We start from the raw sequence: 20,307 nt of genomic DNA, 5'->3' as shown, positions 1-20,307 counted from the left end.
AGAAAACGATGTCGTATGAGCTGGTCTACAGGGCTCAACTTCAACTTTCGTTTCTCTTTTCTTATGTGAATATCTTGCGTTTTAGAGTTCCTTGGCACATTTTTTTTTCCAAAACTCATCATCACAATATATTTGATGAAAGTGTGCGAACGTTGCAACACCATAATAATATCATATAGTAATTTAGAAAGGACCACATTAGAAGGTTAAGTAAAGTATTCTGATTTCCAGTAGTTCAAGTGTCCTACGAAGTAACTCCTGCAAAAACTTATAGCTGATTACGGTGTACCTTAATAAGCAACGCTCATCATTTTCTTTGGTTGACTTCCACCTAACGTTAATCCCCATCTTATGACCATAGAAACATACTATAATCTTATGAGCGAAAAAAAATTGTCTCTGAGTTAGCTACCTTTGTAAGGAACTCACTAGTATTCGGGAAAGCTGAAATAATGCAAGCTAATACTGCGAGATCGTTTGGATAATTTGTAATGAAGTATGGCCTTCTTAACATTTCGATACCTTATCTTTCTTTTAATATTTACTTATTATTTCTGTTAGTTTGTCAATTGCTTCCACAAATGTGCGGAGGTTCAACATCAAAATCACCTGGTTGCACAAGGGAATACCTCTCACACGTGTTACAGATATGTAGCCACTAGGACCACACTAGATCACGAGGTATCACAAGATGTTTGCCCCTTAATTCACTTGCTAAGTTGGTTAGATTTCGCTCAGGTTCACAGGTGATGAACCACAAAATCTTTCTCTTATCTGAGGTGGAGATCAAAAATTCTAGTGGTAAATATGGTGATATGCGATCTCTCATTGACCAAAACGACTTCATGAAAGCTAAGAGTCGCCGATCTTACTGCTCTCTTCTTTTTCACTTACTTGACTTGAAGGGATCACCCCATGAATCTGTGGTGGTAGAGGTTTCAGGCGGATAATGCCTATACGACGTCGATGCGTGGAAGAGGATGATTCCGTTTATCTCTCCCTGTATCAGTGTAAACGGACGACCCCGGAACTGTTTCTTACGATGGCTTCTATCGTTCAAATGGGTTCTCGACTAATCGCAGGTGAGGACGGGGCGGAAAGGTTGCGCGTTGCAACAGACACCGTCGTAAGAAACACTTCTGGGTTTAAGCTGATACAGGGAGGGACAAACGAAATCACCGCCTTCCCCACAATCTACGACTCCGTGTAGGCATTGCCCACCTGGAACCAGTACCACCCCAGATTCGTGGGATGATGCCTTTATTCTGATGTTATCGCCGGACGCGAATGCAGCATCTTCGCTGAGGTGTGTAGTCTTTGAGCATAGCTCTGCTCAACTTTCTCGATATTCACCAAGAGTTTCCACATAATCAATCCATTCGTTGCTATTCCACAAACCTTACGTCTGGCCTGAACTGTCTATCCGAGCCGAGTATCCTCAGGTCCTCTTTCGCCACCTCAGTCCAGAACTTCCGTTTCCGACTACGTGACTTCTTCCAAATTGAATACGGCAGAATCCTCAGAACACGTTGGATAAGGCGGTATGCTGGTCTCCTCGTAATGTAACCGAAGAAGCAAAGAGGATTTCCTGTAGCTACTTTCGATGTCGGTACAAAATATTGATATCTTCCATGTGACATCCGCCGATACGCACGATTCTCTTCCACATAATGTTCTTCATTGTGGTACATCCGACAAAAGTAGCCAAACAGTTGTCCAAATAGCTTCCCTTCCATTCAGTCGATTTTCGCCATCAGTGTAGACGGTGCTGTCCAAGTTTCAGATCCTTACATCATGATGAAACAAACAGCGGATGGGTAGACGCGCAACTTGACATTGCGAGCGATGGGAGTCGACTACAGACACTACGCCAAGGAATTGAATCCAGAACAGAACTTAGCGCATCTATGGTGCATATCACTCTCGCAGCTGCCAATTTTGTCCAGCATGCAGCCCACGTAAGCGTCGCGATGCTGCTGGTATCGGGAGGATGCTGCTCAACTGTTCTTCGCATTATGTCGTTGACGGTTGAGTTGAACAGAAAATATCCCGCTACAACCTCTTGTCGCACTTGTTTCCACGGTGAAGTAGATCCAGCTAGTGTTCAAAGAGCAGCAGTTGTTATTCTATCCATGTACCTAACTGAGCGTAATTTTCCTGGGATTCGTGCGTGAAAAGCGTTGAGAAGACGGCCTCGATGAGAAGAGTAGAAAGCGGCTTTGAAGTATAGAAAAACTAACTGCAGAGGTTTTGAATACCGCTGCCACACTTCGATCACTCTTCTGACTAAGGCACCTGGTTAATAATCGATCCTCCAGAACCAGAGCTAGCTTGTTCGGGTGGTTTCTTGGCAATCTTTGATAAGCCAGTCCAAAATTATTCGCTCCAGGACTTTGTACATAACGAGCATAACAAGATGAGATTCCTCAATAGTTCCTTGCATCCGTTACGGATAACTTCTTGTGGAGTGCAATTATGATAGCGTCATCACGACTAAGGTATCCTTTCGTCTATACATATCGAACGGATGTTTTTGTCAGTTCACGAATCCTAGATGGAGGAGGAAAGCTCGCTAAATCCATGGCCTCCACCAGACTTTCCATTCCTCCTACTAGTTCCATCGCCTCCATAAAACACTCCGTTCTTTACCTTCTGGATACAGACCAAAACCTCTGACTCTCTCGGTGGTTCCTCGCTGATCGAGTATGCCGCTGGACGTGCTCGAGTTTAGGAGTTAATGGCGACTGCAGATTCGGCAAAGTGTTGAGGGATCTTTTCAAATTGGTAAGGCTGCCGTAGAGTAGGAGAAACTACAAGGAAGGATACTAGACGTTGCAGAATCCCAAGATTAGCTCGGAATTATAAATTCAATGAAAATAAGCGGTGGATGGTGGGACGCTGCCGTCCAAAACGTTCGTCGAGTATTAATCAAGTGTAGAGAAAGTTGATGAAGTTAGAAGCTTACCTAACTCTGTAGATGCTGCCTTCTTCTCAACGCACTCGGGCTGATGTAATACCCTTGTCACGGATCTTTCCCATCATCTCACGCATTTTACTTCTCTGTACTACGGCGACCTAAAACAAAAAGCACCACAATAAACAGAAAATTTAGGAAATATTTAAAAAAATTTAACAATAGTAGCAGACCACTGAACGTTTTTAAACTAAACCTAAACAAAGTTCTTCCTCTATCTTCTCAGCGAGATTGTTTTTACGCATAGAAATCACATCTTTCGATGTAAGCTGCAATTTTTATAGGGTTGGGGTCAAAACGACACGTAAGCGGCTGTGCTCGAAACGGCGCGGGGGATGCGGCGGTTTGATTCGACGTGCGACCATCGCGAATTGTAGCGATGGATGGTGCTAGCAAGGGTTCCCACTCGATCTTAACGGTTACGCTCCACCGCTTCCGCTTCTAGCGCAGCCGCTTATACGACTGCAACGAGCTTCATATCGTTTTGGTCCTATTGTCACTTCATTAATTGCAATCGAGTAGTGTTGATTATAAGAGATCATCCTTATGATGGGCTACAGCAACTACACAGTCTGCGTGTACTTATCAGATAAAAGTACATGTACAGGTGCAAAGACCTATGTGGGAATGAGTGAATGAGAGCGATCCGTTCTCGATAGGGCAGAAGCAGAAAGCGGAGGAAGTGTTCCATGCGGAAAAGTGCGCATAGTAAGGTCAAGACAGGAAGCACGGTGAATTTGCATTAGGCTGCTAAGGGTTCAGAGCCGAGCGAGCGCTGTTTTACGGGTTTGCGGTCTTGGTGGTTATTGACTATTCACAACAGTGCGATCAATAACCACCAAAACCGCGCGGCTCTGAACTCTGCGGCAGCCTGAGCGGATGCGCTGGAAGCGGTGTGGTGGAGCATAGCGGTTTGGATCGTGGGAGGACCCTTGTTAGCACCACCCATCGCTGCAGTTCGCGATGGTCCGACCTCGATTGCAAGCGCTGTCTCCACCGAACGTAGCCGTTTACGCAACTGCACCGCGCTCAATGTAGTCCTAGCAGATGCTGTGGGCGCGTTGCGGTCGCCCGGACTACTGTGTGGAAGGTTAGTACGGATCCGACAAAAATCATCTTGAAAGGAACCGAAACACGAAAATCAATGTCCTGCCGAGTGCACTGTTGTTTAGACACGTTTTCCTCGCTTCTGGCATGAAATGAAGGCATTGTGATATATTTCACTATCTATTGAACTGTACTATTTATTATTTATATAAGCATATATTTCATCTACAAACCTCTTGGTTTTTTTTTCCTTGGACAAATTTTGTAGCGTTTGGATTCAGCAATAGGTCACCAGGCTCCAAATTCGTTTACTTTGCCACAATTTCTTTTTTGTTTCTAACTAAGATGCGCGTGTACTCATCTGTTTGAAAAGACTGTTGCCTCAACGATTCACCGATAATCTTAATCACTAATCTGGATAATTTTGTTAGCTTTTGATCACCTCTCAAAATGAGAATAGCTATTACTAAAATGGGCAAGAACGTATGGTGATCTTTTATGGAAGATTTCAATGATTTACTGATTGTCCCAAACGATACAGTCGGGTCAAAACGACATGAATCACTAGTGTAGTTGCGATGCATCTGCTTACGCGCTCGAAACGGCGCGGTGGAGGCAGTAGTTGGGACCGAGATGGGACTTTCGCAAACTCAAGCGACGGGTGGTAGCAACAAGGGTTTCACCACGCCTCTTCGTCGCAGCGCTCCACCGAAGCGCCTTGAGAGAAGCTGCGAACGCAATTGCGTACGTGTTTCGTGTCGTTTTCGTTTGTTTGTTGTCGTCTCGAGAGTAGTCTGTTTTCTGTCTAGATTCGTCTGAATCGGTCAGCAATGACAAACATAATTTTGCTCCTTATGCCGTAATTGTTGCAGGTTAGTCGGTCATCGTAGAGCTCGTAGTAAACACCTTCGCCTAAGAGTGTACCACTTCAGTTTTGTTCTCTTCATCTCAATTCTGTGCCAATGTTTGCCAGTAGTTAAGCTTAGCCAATTTTGAAGTTGTTTCGATTTAGGAATTGGTGGCGCATGGACGACAGCGCCGAACTTGACGAGGCTGTTTCTAGCAAGACAGAGCCTGATGTTGACGATGTTGAACAAAAGGTTCGTTGCACCTACCTAAACAAGATTTATTCTATCTCTACTGATTTCGACAACCCACAACCTAGGAAATCCATCACACCAGGGAATAAACCATCTTCCCACTGTACCACATATGCAAACACACGTTGCCGAATGAACAGCTTTGAGTCCACATTAACCAAAACCATTGCATTCGTTGTAGGACGCGACATCGCGGCGTATTTCTACTCTTAAGTTCCGTGTCTTAGTGAATATCTCGTTCATTATACAACAATCATTTTATCACGGTGCATTCTTATTGTCATTATTGATGGATGTAGCAGCACGTGGATGCAATGTAGTGCTAAAGCGGCCGGCTGGTTGATTTTCAAACCTTTGGTTTTTACCAGTACTGCCTGAGGTATTGGCAATATTGGCACCGAATTTCCTTTCTCATCGTTACGCGACTTCAGCAAGGCATCTACTACTTTTGCTTTGACAGTACTGCATGCAGCATTCTCGCGCCCCCTAAGAATTGTTTAGGAAATTCCATCGAAGTTCTCAGTTAGAGAAGTCGACCTTTGTTAAAGAGCTCTCCAACTCACATACTCGTCTGACATCTGAAAAGTATAGAAAACAACTAAACCTTATTAATTCATTTTCATATGGAATCGGTCGGATTCGGTTCTACAAGATACTACAAAACTCCAATACTCTCCGTCTGACAGTCCCGCATCTAAACCCGCATTTTTATCGCTGCAAGACCAAGATGGATGCTGGTGGTTGGATGCCATTGGGTAGAAGTCTAGATGTGCAGTTTGTTGTTGCCAGTTGCCAGGACGCGACCTTTGCTGTAAACCTGCTCCTGCAGTACACATGACGATGGCATCACGCTTTGCTTTCTATCAGCCTCCGCAGATCACTGTAACGACTTGCGTTGACCTTTCTACTACTATCTGGTGGTGCATTAAAACTGGACGGGCAGAAGAGATGAGCAGAAGCAGATAGTGGATTCACATTTCACTTTTGACTTGTCTGCTTCATCGTATTGTAACTGTAACTTTTCGGCCTTTTCGCTGTTTTTATAGCGAAGGAAATGATAGAAAGTTTAAAACATACACCAGCTAGTATGTATAGTTGGGTCAAAACGACTAAAGGCTAAAGCCGGACTTCAGAATTTCTGTGGTGTTCGCTCCGCTCGCCATCACTGGTTAATGAAAATAAATTAATAATAGTGACATTTTCTGCAAAATTAGAATTGTGATTTTCTAAAAACGTTTTCTTTTTTTTTTAAAGGAAATTTAGGCTAAAGGTCCATAGTTTTCTTTGTAAACGCATCAGTTCTACAGGAGAACATTCAAATTTTACCTTTAAGCACTCTTTCGATACCAATGTAATATAGACACGACTTGGAATCACTACTCAAGGTATAGGATTCCCTCTTGTTTCCCCCAACAGTTATCACAGAATGATGTTTCACATAAAATGAAGTGAACGACATCATGTATTGATAAATAGATTGATAGATAGCGTTCCACATCAGCTCATGTAAACATTTGGCTACTATATAAGCAGCAGCTAGCATTCATGTTACCATTTTCTGAAGAACGGAGGAGTCGTAAAGGTGAAAAGCAACGCGAAAAGTGGATACGTCTATGAAACGTTTGCAACCTTTACCTTTCGCGACATGCACACGAGGTTACTGTGCGATATTTCTACACCACGACACAGGAATCCGACGCCGGTGGACCCATCGCACCCGCCTCTGTAGGTATCTGGCGCCGGCGCACCAATCTGACGCCGGTGGACCCGTCGCTCCCCCTTCCATAGCTATCTGGCGCCAATCTGACGCCGGTGGACCCGTCTTACACCTTTTTATAGCTTTCTAGCGTCGAGGCACCAACTCGACGCCGGTGGACCCGGACTTCAGACTTTCTGTGGTGTTTGCTTCGCTCGCTTTCACTGATCAACGAAAATTAATATTAGTGTTATTAGTTCTATGAAATTGGACTTGTGTATCTCCGGCAATCCTTCTTCCTTTTTTTATATTATAACTAAATGCGAAAGATTTCATAGTCTTCTTTCTAAACGTGTCAGTTCTACGTTTGCAGAACAATCGAGCTTCAGCTTCAAACACTCCTTATCAATATATTATAGACAATATTTAAAAGTATCTTGCGAAATATGGGTTTTTCTCCTGTTTTCTACAAACGGTTATCAAAGAATGGTGTTTTGGCCTAAAATAACGTGAAAGACATCCTACTGATAAAGATAACGTTCCACGTCAGATCACATAAACATCCTGCTACTATTTAAGCAGCCGTTTTCATGCGCGTTTCCACTTTCTGAGAACGGCATGCTACCAACTTGAGGCGAACGAAGAAAGAAATAGATACGCGGAGGAGTCATGAAGGTGAAAAGCAACGCGCTCAGTGGCCACGGCTATGAAACGGCTTTAACCATTTATCTTTTGCAACATGCACGCGAAGTTATTGCGCACCATTTCGATTCCGCGGGACCCGTCGCGCTCCACGTTATAGCTATCTGGCGTCAGCGCGCCGACCCGACGCCGGGTGGACCCGTCGCACCCCCTCATATACGTATCTGGCGCCGGTGGGCCCGTCGCACCCCCTCTTATGCGTATCTGGCGCTGGTGGACCCGTCGCACCCCCCTTTTTGAAACTAGAAAACTGTGAGACGGGTCTTTCGACGTCAAACTGTTGTGCTGACACATTACCGTTATTATGTTGTGCTACGGTCCCACGGCGTGGATTTGCTGCGCTGACGCCAGAAAGCCATAAAATGGGGTGCGACGTGTTCCATGGTGTCGTTTTGCTGTGTTAGCGCCAGAAAACGGCGAAATGGTTTAGACTGCTCCCAGCGCGCCGCAGGCAGTAGCAAAAACTCGAATTAATCTACCAGGAAGTATAGAAGGGTCAAAACGACATGAAGCATGTACGCAATCGCGTACGCGGCTTTTCTCGAGCCGTTTCGGTGGACCGTAGCAGCTAGGAGCGTGGTGAAACCCTTGCTGACACCCATCGCTGCACTCTGCGACGGTCCCTCTCGGTTCCAACTGCTGCATCCACCGCGCCGTTTCGAGCGCGTACGCAAGTGCACCTCATCTACACTTGTGATTCATGTCGTTTTGACCCGACTATAAACGAAACGTTTTGCGCATGAAAGCTGTTGTTGCTTTCCACATCTATTTACGACTCCTCATGTCTATTCTCATCGCACATTTCCGTCAGGTTGCTAACATCTTTTCTTCGCGGATTGGAAATACAGATGAAACCAGGTGCTCAAATAGTACCTAACTGTTTACATTATCTTTATCAGTTCGATGATGACGTTCATTTCATTTCATGTCACTTCATTAATCTGTGCTAATTGTTGAGGAGAAAGAGAAGAGAAACTCATGCTGCGAAATATGTTTCCATATTTCTGCGGAATTGAAGGAGTATGTGTAAGTGTAAAATCAAGCTTGAATGCTCTCCAAATGTAGTACTGATGCGTTTAGGTAGAGGACCATGAAATCATCACTTCAGTTCATGATAATTTCCTGAGTGCTCAAATTTTCTAAAATGAATGAACTGGAGAAACGTCGAGATGAAAGGACTAAAGAAGCGTCGTTAGAAGAAATACAACTTTAATTTTTTGGAAAATGCCACTACATTTATTTCTATTGATCAGCGAAGGGGAACGAAGAGTGCACCAGAAGAAGTCTGATGTCCGGGACTCAGCCTCAGTTCAGTTAGCCGCAAGTTGAGACTAGTAATTAATATTAAACTGAACCACCTTTTCGGTTTGTTCAAAAAAGGTATAGAAAATCCTAAGTCTGTAGCAAATACTCTATAATAGTAAGGTCAAAACATGAAACTCGATGCTGTTGTGTAAGCGGAGCTTACGTTTTTTATCGAGGCAGGACTTCACTCGGACTGGAGCGACGTGTAGCCCAAGCGAAATACCCGTCTCGATTCCAATCGTTATGCTCCACAGCGCTGCTTCTAGCGCAGCTGCCTGCGCAACTGCACACTAGCTTCGGGTCATTTTGACACTGGTCTATCTCAGCTTATTCTTCCTGTTCTGCTTTGACAATCAGTTGCGAGAGAAAATTCATGCTCATTGATTTTTGAGCACCCTAAGTTTTGCTGCCTACTTAGTAAAAATCCGTAAGGGAAGTTTTAACGAAAATTAGTTGGTGGATACCTCTGCATTCAAGATACCGATATTGTTCCAGCGCATTTCCTTAGCCCGATCACGTCACCTGGTCCTGCATTGTCGTTGTAACGACAACCTGCCGAAACAGCTACTCCACTTAGGCTTCATCAACTTAGGAAAGTGCTCAGAGGAGATGGAAGATTTTGTGATCGGAGATGATGACCTAATATACATTGAAACTCCTCTTCTCGAGGATAATTTAATTTGGGTGAGTGGATCAGAGTACGCGGTTCTGTTGTGCGTTTGGGACAGAGAACGTTGGCTTTTCACGATATGTACTTGTTGTCGAATTCAGTTCTTTTTAGACATATAAACGGGAGCTGGTGAACGGTCGACAAAAGCGAGGGTATCGAAGTCGTGTGTGTCAGAAAATAAAGTCGTTCATGAAGATTAAACCATCAGTCTCTGGGGAAACGCTTTTGCAGTACCCAGCAGAGTATGTTTGCATTCTTGATTCCTTGTGTTGAGTTTCACTTCCATAATTGCGATTTTGACTTCTTTTACGCGCTATTGGGTGCGAAAAAAGGGTACGATGTTCTCTACAGTAAAGTTTAACACTCTGGTGAATTTATTTGTCCGGTGCAAAGACAATTGTGAGGGAGGACAATCAACGCTGCTCTAATTGAAAACGTTTGAGCGTAAAACGCCCATAAAACAACCGTTCTTAAATGACAAATTTCTGTTCCATTTGAGAATTCGATTGTTCATCAATCGACTTTTCATGACTGGAAGTGAATAGTTAATTCAGTCAGAACCCTGAAGTCTAAGCATTAGTCTTCGAAGATCCATGACATGTTGGCTCGAGCTACTAAGAATTGGATTAGTTGTTGATTAAAACATTAGTAGTTCATTCTCTATTGTTTTTCTTTGTGGGTTTGGGCAACATCGCATAGATGTTCTTAGATTAAAGGTCAGGTCTTAGGGCGTCCCGGCTAACTTAGCCATCCACTCCCAGTAAAAATCAATTGATCTACTATCGCCTTCTAGGATGCTTTTCAAATAGACAAATTATTTTTCACTTAGAGACAGCATTTCACAAAATTGACGTAGTACGGAAACCCAAGGAAGACCCATTGCTTCAGGATGTAGATTACAGTAACCAGTGTCTCTCAGCACAACTTCCCCTAATCGCCGTAAAAAAAACGACTTTCAAACGGCGTATTTTCCTGCGAATTGCATTAGAACACATCTCTTGTACTTCTGCGGTTCCCTCAGCACCTTATTCATTATTTAGTTTCACCTGAATAGGCTGCTGAGCAGTATCATTGATCTTCGACCTCTCGCTCGTGGACGGGGTGAGTGCACAAGAGTGGCACGTTGCAGCTGATTTCATAGGAAAGAACGCTGTCTTTGACGCCGTTTTTTTGTACAATGATTAGGAGAAGTTGAAAGGAGCTACGCGGGTTCAAGTAATCTACAACCTGAACTCTACGGTTTCCGTGCTGTTTCCATAGTACGTGAATTTCGTGATGCGCTATCTTTAGGAACGGCTTTTGTGCTTTATGGACCTTTCGTTCTCAAAAGTACAGTCTAGTTAGAGCAGTTTTGAGTGCCTTTAACTACTTTTGCACTCACCGTGCCACATATATCATACATTGCAGTGCTTTTTCATCATGTGGTTTCGAGATGCGATGGTCCAGAGAAGATGATGAGCTGCTTCTGCATGTATATTTAAAAAATGCAGTTGTGGGCGAAGTGAATATCGTACATAGGGCTGCTGATATAAGAAAATTGGTCCGAGCCGGTTATAATCGCTGTGCCAACACCGTTCTTGGCTTATTGTATCCACAATTTGCTGAGGTTCGTAGTATTTTCGAAGGTAAATTCGAAATAGAGGTCGAACCATGAAAACGACATATTTCTTACATTTTAGGCTTTCTTTAAATATATAGATTATATCGTTGCGCTGCAATCACTCCTACTTATTGTCAGGTTCAAACCTTGGGATTTTCCTATCGAGCGAAAAGGGAGGGGTTGCGAGGGAATGAAGTCGTAAGGAAGTGTGCGGTGAGCAGTAGTGAATGAAGGATGGGACGATTATCAGGACAAAATATTACGTAATATTAAGTAATTACATACATTGCGAAAAATTACATTGAATAATATTAAGCGGTTGCATGCATCACAAAATATTATATTAAGTTTCTGGCCTAGGACAGTAACATGAAACCAATTTCCAACATTTTGTTTTGAAAATGTGCAACGTGTTGACAATGTGACCCCTAAAAGAAGATGAAAAATCCGAGCGATAGCGAAAAAAACTCGTTGCTTGTTGACTGCGCACGTTTTTATACTTAGAAGATCGCAAATAACTTCGTGATCAGAAAACCTAGAGAAATATTTTGGGTAGCTTTTCATAGAGGAAAGTTATGCCTACAAAATAGTCTACTTTATAATCTTCTAGGTTTTCTTTTGGTATTTAGATGAGAATTGTGCAGAATTGTTCGACATTTCTAGATTTTCCCACCTAAAGTTTAGAGAATCAGTCAGCCCGGATAGGGGAAATTCTGCATTTGGGGCTTCCCTTAATCCCTCTATCCGAAAGATTTGATTTAGTCGGTAGGCTGATGTCATCGCCTGACGCGATTACCCGCTTCTTCGCCGAGGTGTAGCGTCCCTGAACACAGCCCTGCCCAACCTCCTCGATCTTCTGCGAGAGCTTCCACAGAATCAATCCATTCGTCGCTATTTCACATTCTGGGAAACTTATGTCTTGCCTGAACTGCCTATCCACGCCGAGTGTCCTCACATCCTCTTTCACCACCTCAGTCCAGAACTTCCGTTTTTGGCCAGGTGGTTTCTTCCAGCTCGAACATGACAAACTCCTCAGGACTCGTTGAACAAGGCGATCTGCCGGTCTCCGTAATATATGAGCAAAGAAGCGAAGACGATTTACTTCAGCCACTTTCGATGGCGATGCAAGATGTTGATATCTTTTACGTGTCATCCACCGGTACACCACATCAATTTCTGCGTAAAGATCTTCATTGTGGCATACCCCAGGCCAAAAGTAGCCAGGTAGCCGTCTAAGCAGCTTTCGTTCCGTGCAATCAAGCCTCTCGATCACCGTAGATGGTGCTGCCCAAGTCTCCGATCCGTACATCCTGATGGGGCGAATTGCGAATAGGTAGACTCGTAGTTTGACTTCGTTGGTGATGGGGGTCGACCAGAGGCATTTCGTTAAGGTTAAATGCAGAAGTGGCCTTAGCGCATCTTTGCTTAATATCTTTTTCGTAGCTGCCGTTGTTCTTCAGCGCACAGCTCAGGTAACAGAACTCATCGACGAGTTCTATTGGTTGTCTGTCCACCCTGATTCCCGTTCGAGGTCTCGAAGAGATCCACATCTGCTTGCATTCACCAGGGCGTAGACGTAGTCCATAAGCTGCAGCGAGCTTCGATACAAGGTTGACAACCTGTTGAAGTTTCGTACTGCGAATGTAACAACATTGTCAGCGTACTAGAAATCGGTCAAGGGGCGTCCTGATGGTGCTAGAATGATATCGACGGGACACTGATCTATTGTTCTTCGCATAATGTCGTCGATGGCGAAATTGAACAGGAAGGGTCCTGCCACTGCCCCTTATCTTACTCCAGTTGCCACCTCAAACGGTGTTGTACTTTCGGCTGGTGTTCGAACTGCAGCAGTTGTTCGCTAATTCATTTCATCAAGCAAGCGAACGAATTTTCCTGGTACTCCATCGGCGCGGAGCGCGTTGAGAAGACGGCCTCGTTGAGGAGAGTCGAACGCGGCTTCAAAGTCCAGAAACGCCAATTGCATTATTTTCGAATACCACTACCAGATTTCAATCACTCTCTTGACGATGAACACCTGGTCAATACCTAAAATATTTCTCTTGGTCTTCCTATCACGAAGTTATCAGCCATTTTCCAGACATGAGGATGTACACAGAATCTGCACGCTTTTCGTTATTAAATTCAAACATTTGCTTCAGCGAGGTTTCGAATCTTCGTCGTCCCGTTATCGTATTGTCCAAAATGTGGATTTTTTCGTTATTGTTTTTTCGTCGTCTCTCAGTAGCAGAGTCAAGCACGTAGTTATCAAAAAGCCCTCCTTGATAACGACCCCCTCTATAGAAGGCTCTCCAGAAAACGGCTCTTCTTTCTCATTCTTTCTCATGTAGCAATGAAATGAAAAATTAATTATAATTTCTTGAAACAGAACTAAAGAATCATTAACATTTGATTTTCAAAACGAGTTAAAGAAACCAATTGGACGTTTAATAAACGGGCTGATACTAATCGCTAAAATGACCTGTAAACAACACCTATGTAGGTGTTGTTTAGAGGTCATTTTGGCTATTAGCATCAGGCCCTGATTGAAAATTACTGCTAGACTGGTCGGATTTTAGTAGCTTCAAATAAATATGAATAACGAACTACAGAAGAGACGGACGAAAACAACGGTGGCTGTTTTCTGTAAAGGAAGATCTGCGCTATAAAGGGGTTAAAATACATTTTCAGTGACGCTCTTGGTTTTGGAAAGCTAGTTGAGAAATCTAGCACTGGAATAAACTGAATGATTTGACGCGTTGCCGGAAATCTGTAATTTCCGAGATTACGATACTTCTTCCGAGATTACAGTGGCGCGGTTCGAAAATTCGAGGTCATATTTTGACGGAGCATCAAGGAAAACACTTAGCTACAAATTTTGTAGGTGTCTCTGTAGGTGTTATGGTTCTCACAAAAGCTAGTTGAGAAAGACCTGAAATTTTGAGGCATATTTTAGAATTTTTCTCAGCTAAGTTTCAAAAAAAAGCTAGGGAAGCTAGAAGCAACAAGCTTTGTAGAAATATAGAAGTCTCTCTCCACAAATCGCAGTCAGCCTTATTGCATGAAATTCACTTAGAGCTCCGATATTCAGAAATTCATGGAGCCTACTTCGTACTAATTGTATCCCTATTTACGCTTGTTTATGTTTTTTTCGTTTAGTAACAGCATCGAAATTGCTTTTTCGAGCGGTAATAGCAAATTCAGGGCGGGTGTAGTGTAGTGGTTAGAAGTTCCGCTTCCTGCACGATCGATCGGATTTTCGAATCCGCGCTAGTGCTCACCAAGCCTTTGATCCCTCCAGGGTCGATAAATTGGTACCAGACTTGTCTGGTAGGATAAAAACACTGACTTGACACATCGGCTAGCCACCACAAGTCATTGTATAGGCCAGATACACGTTCGTAAACCTCAAATGATTCTGAATTGAAGTGAACGTGGGGTCGCATCCCAAGCGGATTAATTAACGCCAGAAACTTTATCCTTTAGTAGTAAAATCGTCACTGTCTGATGAGAAACGTGCTATTTTAACTCTCATACACTAAATGCAAAAATCCCACTTTTGTCAGGGATTGATCCTTGACAGTCGCAATAAAAACGGCGTCATTGAGGGTGATAGACTAGTGACCTCAATCAGCTATCTAGCCTATAAATTAGCCGACTACGGGTACCGGATACTTACTCTTTGGTTCTTTCTCTTATACTCAACATTTTCCATTTTCTTGGTGTGATTTTTTTTTAAAACAACTCACTTAAAAGCAAGGCTACGTTCAAAAAGCACTGTATAATTTACACTCTTTTTCTTGCCTTCGTATCATGATTCCTCCCATGTATCCTAATCTGGATGTCCTTCATTTATTTAGTATTTTCCCAAAGTAGGCCCGACCAAAACATGTGAAATTACAGCAAAATTTTCAAAAAACTTTCCTAACATTTTGCTTCCCCTAACATGAGTTTGTTTCAAATCGATAATTCTCTCGCCTTTTTCTCCTTGCTCTCTTCATTTTTTCTCTTCTGCTGACAAGCCTTACGACCCCCTCCTCCAACACCCCTCTCACGACCCTCTGTTGAGGTATTCTCAACGCACGCTTGACCCTGCTCTGTAGTTCGACCTATTACACACTACACCTCACTTTTCTTTTTTGGATCGTATCAAGAGTTCTAGAGGGTCGTGTCCCCTTATCATGCTGTACCCTGCTTATTGCATACTTCACCGTCCATTAGTTTTTTTAAGCTTTTGAATTCTGTGCTCTTGTAAATGGACGCAAAATCTTGAATATTCACGTGCTTTTTGAAGGTCTCGATTTCACCTTTTCAATTTAATTTCTGCCTTTATGTTCGTTGGTTCAGCCATGATGGTTGTTTGCCTTTTTGTCAAAACATCAATATGAATCCAACATGCTTCATCTGAGCCAGATATTTTTCTTGTACTTTTTAGATGCTTAGAAATCTGTCGGATATGTGGGTGGGACAGCCTTTTAATGAAGGCCGTGAAAATTTCGACGCATTTTTTAAAACAATCCGTGAAGGGCGCGAGAATCTTGCCTGTTGTCAGCTAAAGTGAGTAGTTAGATCACATCTCCATCTTCATGTCTTCATTGCTCTTTTCAGTCTTGATGGCCTTAGCACAACACTTCTTCCTTTCCAAAGAGATGCAGTTAATTTTATGGTAGACAGAGAGAATTTCGGTACAGTTAACCACTACGAACTGTTGAGGTGAACGAACTCCTTCGTTTTTTGTGTCGCATAATTTATGTCTGTTCAGATCTATTAACTTGCCTGTACATAACGATATTCAGTATTTTCCTTGCTTAGGTATTTTTGCACCGCATAATGTTGGGGCATTCACGTCCATAAACGAAGTCAAAGGTATGTTCTTTTTAAACTTTGGAAATTTTAATTCTTTCCAATTGAATCTGGAGTTTTTTTAAGGAGACGAGTCTATTGTTTTTTTTTTTTAATTTCCTTAAAGAGATGCGCTTACAGGTGGAATACTTGCTGACGAAATGGGGTTGGGAAAGACTGTTGAATTGATAGCTTTGATTCTCACAAATACTCTTGATGCACAAAAAGTGGTCCCAGATACTAAAGAAAGGGAAAAATCAACAAGCTTAGCTGTTTTTGAAAGGTAAGAAATAGTGTGGTTCATTAAAGGGCAGAAGATGGGTTTTATACTGATCTAGGAAGTCACCAGTGATTAAACGCCGATGATGTAAACAAACTTGGTGAAGTATGTGACACTTACAAGTTTTATGCTGCAACAGACAGTCGTTGCTGTGGTCTAAACAAAGAAACTTGTACTGTTTGCAATTGTAATTGGCGGTTGAAATTAGCTTCAACAGCTATCTACAATTACCACCTCAAGCGTCTACGATCGGAGCCGAAACCTGAATGTGGACCTCTATCTTATATGTTTCGTTATTGGGAGTCTCTGGTAATTTTTCCTCTGACGTGGGAAAACAATAGGGGCGGCATTTCTAACCCAATTGCAAATGGTTCTGCATTCTTTTTCGCTGCTGAAGGTGAGCCGCGGTTGGTATTGAAGGCATGTCAATGGGATGGGTGTAGCGCAGTCGGTGAGGTTAAGAGGTTTGGCGGTTATTACGTGATCGGTTGATGGCTCGAAACTGCTTTTCATCAATGTTTCTATCCTTGTCTGAGAAGATAAGAACTCCGACTTGACATATCGGCGAGCCCCGCAGTTCGTTGTAAGGCTGCATACGCCTTATGAATCTCAGAGGAGTCTGAAATCGAACGCATAGGCGCATCCTTATAGAGATTGATCAACGCTGTGCGCTTAATTCTTTGTACTCTATGGCTCCTCAATGAAAAGAGGAATTTCAATTTAATGTTAATTTCATAGACAGTGCGCATTGGAACCTCTCGCTGGGAACTCGTGGCATTTGAAAAAAGTAGCTAATGTGAACCCTTGATTATCTTATATGTTACGTTGTGTTTATTATTGGATCTTCTCTTCTCCAAAGTTGTTTGATTTTTCAGACCGTTAACGTTCTAGGCGAAATCATATATAATTTCGGTGTTTCTGTGTTCCCACCTGTCATATATTGGGTTAGTAAGAAAGTGGTGTCACTTTCATAATTTTTTTATTCTTTACTTTGTTTTTTATTCACTATACAATGGAAATCAATCAAATATGTAGTCGCCATTGCAAGTCACTACAGTACTTCACCTAATGGGCGGGTCAGCGATCCCTTTCTCCCAGAAGTGGGAGGGCTAGTAGTCGAAGAAGTTGACAACAGGCAGGCTGATGTCGTCAATGTTGGTGAAAGTTTTCTTGGCCAAGAAAGCTTTAAGGGGGCGGAATAAGTGATAATTAGAGGGGCTATGTCAGAACAGGAGAAGTGAAGTGCTGTTTCCGAAGTTAGCTCTTCGATTTTTTCGACTGCTTACCTATATGAAGTTACGCGTTATCATAAAGGAGATGCGCCGAAGCTCGCATTTCTCGAATGGCTTCCGCCAGTTTATGGAGCTGTGTCGTGCAAACTACAGCGACCGTGACGGTGTAGTGTGTCCTGCGGGGGAAGCTCGTAGTACAGCATCCCCCTCGAATACCATGGTTGGGGCGTCCTGACCGAAGCTTGAAGCATCTCTTTGAAGATGTTGTCTCCTCCTGCGAAGCGAACGAACCAGAGCTGGGCAGTCCCAGTGGTAATGGTGTCCTTCCAAGGCACTGTTGATGTTGCAGACTGCTGTCGTCGCTTCACTCCCGTCGCCATCAATAGGAAATGATGGTTTGAAGCTGCTCTTATGAAATTTACATCGTGTTCAAAGTTAAAAAAAAAAGGTACCTTGCTGGGAAAGAAAGAAAAAAATTCAAAAAGAAGATAGAGAAGACTTTTTTATTAACCTAATTTAAAGTGACTTCACTTCATACTCTTGTAACAGATATCTACATTTATATTCACAACTTGCTTTTTTCAGCAATTTTGACAAGGGCGTGGCTGATACTGTAGAATTTCTGACATCCTCTATTGTTGCTATGACTGACACTGAATATCTGGTAAATTTAGCTTCATCAATGATTGCTTACCTGAGTTGACGAACATGTTACAGGCGCCTCCAAAGAAACGATTCCGAAACACGTCTTCTTACAACATAAAGAGAAATACGAGTGTTCAGTGCAGCATCTGCAGTGTCCGCTGCTGCATGAGTGAGGTCAGTCTTTTTTACTTCCAGAGTCAGATTTATGAAGCAGAGAAGATTTTATGAGTTGAATTGTTTAAGATGCATTGGTCGCGAGAGTATGAGAGTAGAGGACAAATGTTCGTATGCCCTCAATGTATTGAGGATACCGTGAGTGCTTTCATCCCACGAAATTCAAATAGTTCATTTAATTCTGCACTAAAGAGCCTGGATTTCGAAGTGTCGGCAACTTTAATTATTGTTCCTGAATCTTTGCTGCACCAGTGGTACGAAGAAATACGTAGACATTGCAAGAAAGAAGTGATTATTGATGTGAGATTTTCTGACAAGTACTTTTATATTGTTTTCAGTTAGGTCAGACGGTAAGAAAAAGCTATGGATAGCTGCTTCTGCATCAATGTCCTAATAGCTTCGGTGTGTATATTATGATTGTAATTGGTATTGCTTGATATCCTCTAGCTTTTTAGATTTATTATGGAGTCGCGGCGGAAGGATACAAACATCCAGTTTTCATGAATACATGTAACATCATCCTATGTACATATGAAGCCTTACAGAAGGAGATCTTTTACGTCCCGTTGAATGTGTCGGCCAGTTAGTGATTATTATTTTTCGTTGTGTGGTTATTTTTCGATGTTTGATATAATTTACCAAGTGTTGGTTACAGAGGATCTGCGAAAACGTTCCCATTCAAATTTCCAGAACTATCCGAGTCCTCTTCTGGCTGCAATTTTTTTTCGAGTAAGCCTTTCTAAACCACTCTTCCAGTGCTAGTTACAGTTGAATTTTTCAGATCTGCTTAGATGAATCTCAGTTAGTGGAAAGCAAAGTGAAAGCTGCATCTAGGATGTGCTCTTTCCTTAGAGCTCGTTATCACTGGTGTGTGAGCGGCACCCCGCTGTCAAAATCTGTCAATGGTAGGTGGTCAGTGAATTCAGCGAAGATGCTTACGAAATTCTTCTCTCATTTCAGATCTGTTTGGATTAATATCTTCCATTGGATTATTTCCATATTATATTGATGCAATCTGGGAGCATTATTTTTTTAATCCGTGGACTGTTGGAAAGAAAACGGCTATGATAAATTTGATGGTGCAGTTATTATGGAGAAATACTAAGGAAGACGTTGCAGACCAGGTACCTATTTCTTTGATCTGCTGATATAATTTTTTCTAGTTTACTTTAGTCACTTCAAAAGTCTTTCGTTGTACTCGAAGGAATCTGAGGTGGCTAGAATAATCTTCTTTTCTGTTAAAACTACTGTCCGATATCCAAAACCTTAAATCTCACAAAACTCTCACTCGAAAAAGTTTTCTTAGCCTATGAGAAGTATCTTTCTAGCTTGATAAGATCATCCGTGAGGACCGGCTCATCGAATTATCATTTTCACCTATCGAGGAGCGTCTATACTCGACGAAAATCGAAAGATCTAAGGAAAAAATGCAATCAATGATTGATTCTCTGCTTCAATATAACAACCCAAACACTCCATTAAGTTCACTTCCTTCAGCAACCGTTGATGCCATTTTTGCAATCATCAATGATGTTAGGATTTCAATATTAGCAGGTGCCGTGATTTTTAGAAATGCCATCATTCGTTAGTTCTTTTTTTTTTTTGGATTTGTTAGTGAAACATCAGTCAACGTTGAAAGTATGTCTTTTTTTTATTTTAGGAGAATCGCATAGACGCAAGAAATATTTGAACTGCGTGTCGGATTTTCGAATGTTCTCACCGAAATTGATTTTCCGTAAGCTGTTTGAAGATGCACGGACGTCTGTTATTCAGAGTCACCGTGAGGTTATCGCGAATAGAAATGGTATGCAAGACGTTACCCTTTCAGATTTTTTACGAGCGCTTGAGATATTCCTTTAGATACGTATTCTCAACTTTTTGAAGGAGACGAGCGTATCGGTTTTCTTTTGTTCCTGTTTCTGTTTCCTTTGTTCGTGATATCTTCTCACTTCAGCGTTGGCTGGAATTCATTGGTTGCTTGGAGACGATCTCGGTACCCTGAAATGGTACAAGCAGGCTTACAATGTAATTGAAGAACAAAAG

The 20,307-nt window shown here is 42.4% G+C and overlaps 3 protein-coding genes across 5 annotated transcripts in view; 1 reads left to right on the top strand and 2 right to left on the bottom strand.

The window, feature by feature from the left end:
* Positions 1-949: 949 nt before the first annotated feature.
* Positions 950-20,307, top strand: part of RB195_001882 (uncharacterized protein) — a gene marked incomplete at both ends in the record, with an annotated part of 26,864 nt that continues 7,506 nt past the window's right edge. The window contains 22 exons of one of the 3 annotated variants that reach the window (XM_064198862.1): positions 4,655-4,765; positions 4,831-4,844; positions 5,034-5,121; positions 9,320-9,508; positions 9,606-9,736; positions 10,902-11,100; positions 15,527-15,648; positions 15,700-15,804; positions 15,854-15,957; positions 16,075-16,216; positions 18,031-18,109; positions 18,163-18,264; positions 18,334-18,402; positions 18,457-18,564; positions 18,720-18,846; positions 18,920-18,993; positions 19,046-19,169; positions 19,225-19,388; positions 19,593-19,818; positions 19,925-20,068; positions 20,125-20,157; positions 20,219-20,307. The exon at positions 20,219-20,307 is cut by the window's right edge and continues 54 nt beyond it. In XM_064198862.1, the coding sequence (XP_064054744.1) occupies positions 4,655-4,765; positions 4,831-4,844; positions 5,034-5,121; positions 9,320-9,508; positions 9,606-9,736; positions 10,902-11,100; positions 15,527-15,648; positions 15,700-15,804; positions 15,854-15,957; positions 16,075-16,216; positions 18,031-18,109; positions 18,163-18,264; positions 18,334-18,402; positions 18,457-18,564; positions 18,720-18,846; positions 18,920-18,993; positions 19,046-19,169; positions 19,225-19,388; positions 19,593-19,818; positions 19,925-20,068; positions 20,125-20,157; positions 20,219-20,307 (2,544 nt within the window). Of the gene's footprint in view, positions 1,102-1,159; positions 1,307-4,654; positions 4,766-4,830; positions 4,845-5,033; positions 5,122-9,319; positions 9,509-9,605; positions 9,737-10,901; positions 11,101-15,526; positions 15,649-15,699; positions 15,805-15,853; positions 15,958-16,074; positions 16,217-18,030; positions 18,110-18,162; positions 18,265-18,333; positions 18,403-18,456; positions 18,565-18,719; positions 18,847-18,919; positions 18,994-19,045; positions 19,170-19,224; positions 19,389-19,592; positions 19,819-19,924; positions 20,069-20,124; positions 20,158-20,218 lie in introns of those variants that run through there. The other 2 variants (XM_064198861.1, XM_064198863.1) reach the window with 2 other exon arrangements.
* RB195_001884 (uncharacterized protein) lies at positions 1,386-1,736 on the bottom strand (the record flags this gene model as incomplete). Its single annotated transcript, XM_064198865.1, has 1 exon — positions 1,386-1,736. One exon carries the CDS (start codon positions 1,734-1,736, stop codon positions 1,386-1,388), a length of 351 nt encoding a protein of 116 aa, XP_064054746.1.
* RB195_001883 (uncharacterized protein) lies at positions 11,783-12,403 on the bottom strand (the record flags this gene model as incomplete). Its single annotated transcript, XM_064198864.1, has 1 exon — positions 11,783-12,403. One exon carries the CDS (start codon positions 12,401-12,403, stop codon positions 11,783-11,785), a length of 621 nt encoding a protein of 206 aa, XP_064054745.1.

Source organism: Necator americanus, chromosome IV (genome assembly GCF_031761385.1).
Source record: "Necator americanus strain Aroian chromosome IV, whole genome shotgun sequence".
In the NCBI taxonomy this organism is placed as follows: Eukaryota; Metazoa; Nematoda; class Chromadorea; order Rhabditida; family Ancylostomatidae; genus Necator; species Necator americanus.
The sequence above is the reverse complement of the archived record's forward strand: the minus strand, read 5'-3'. Positions and strand labels throughout refer to the sequence as shown.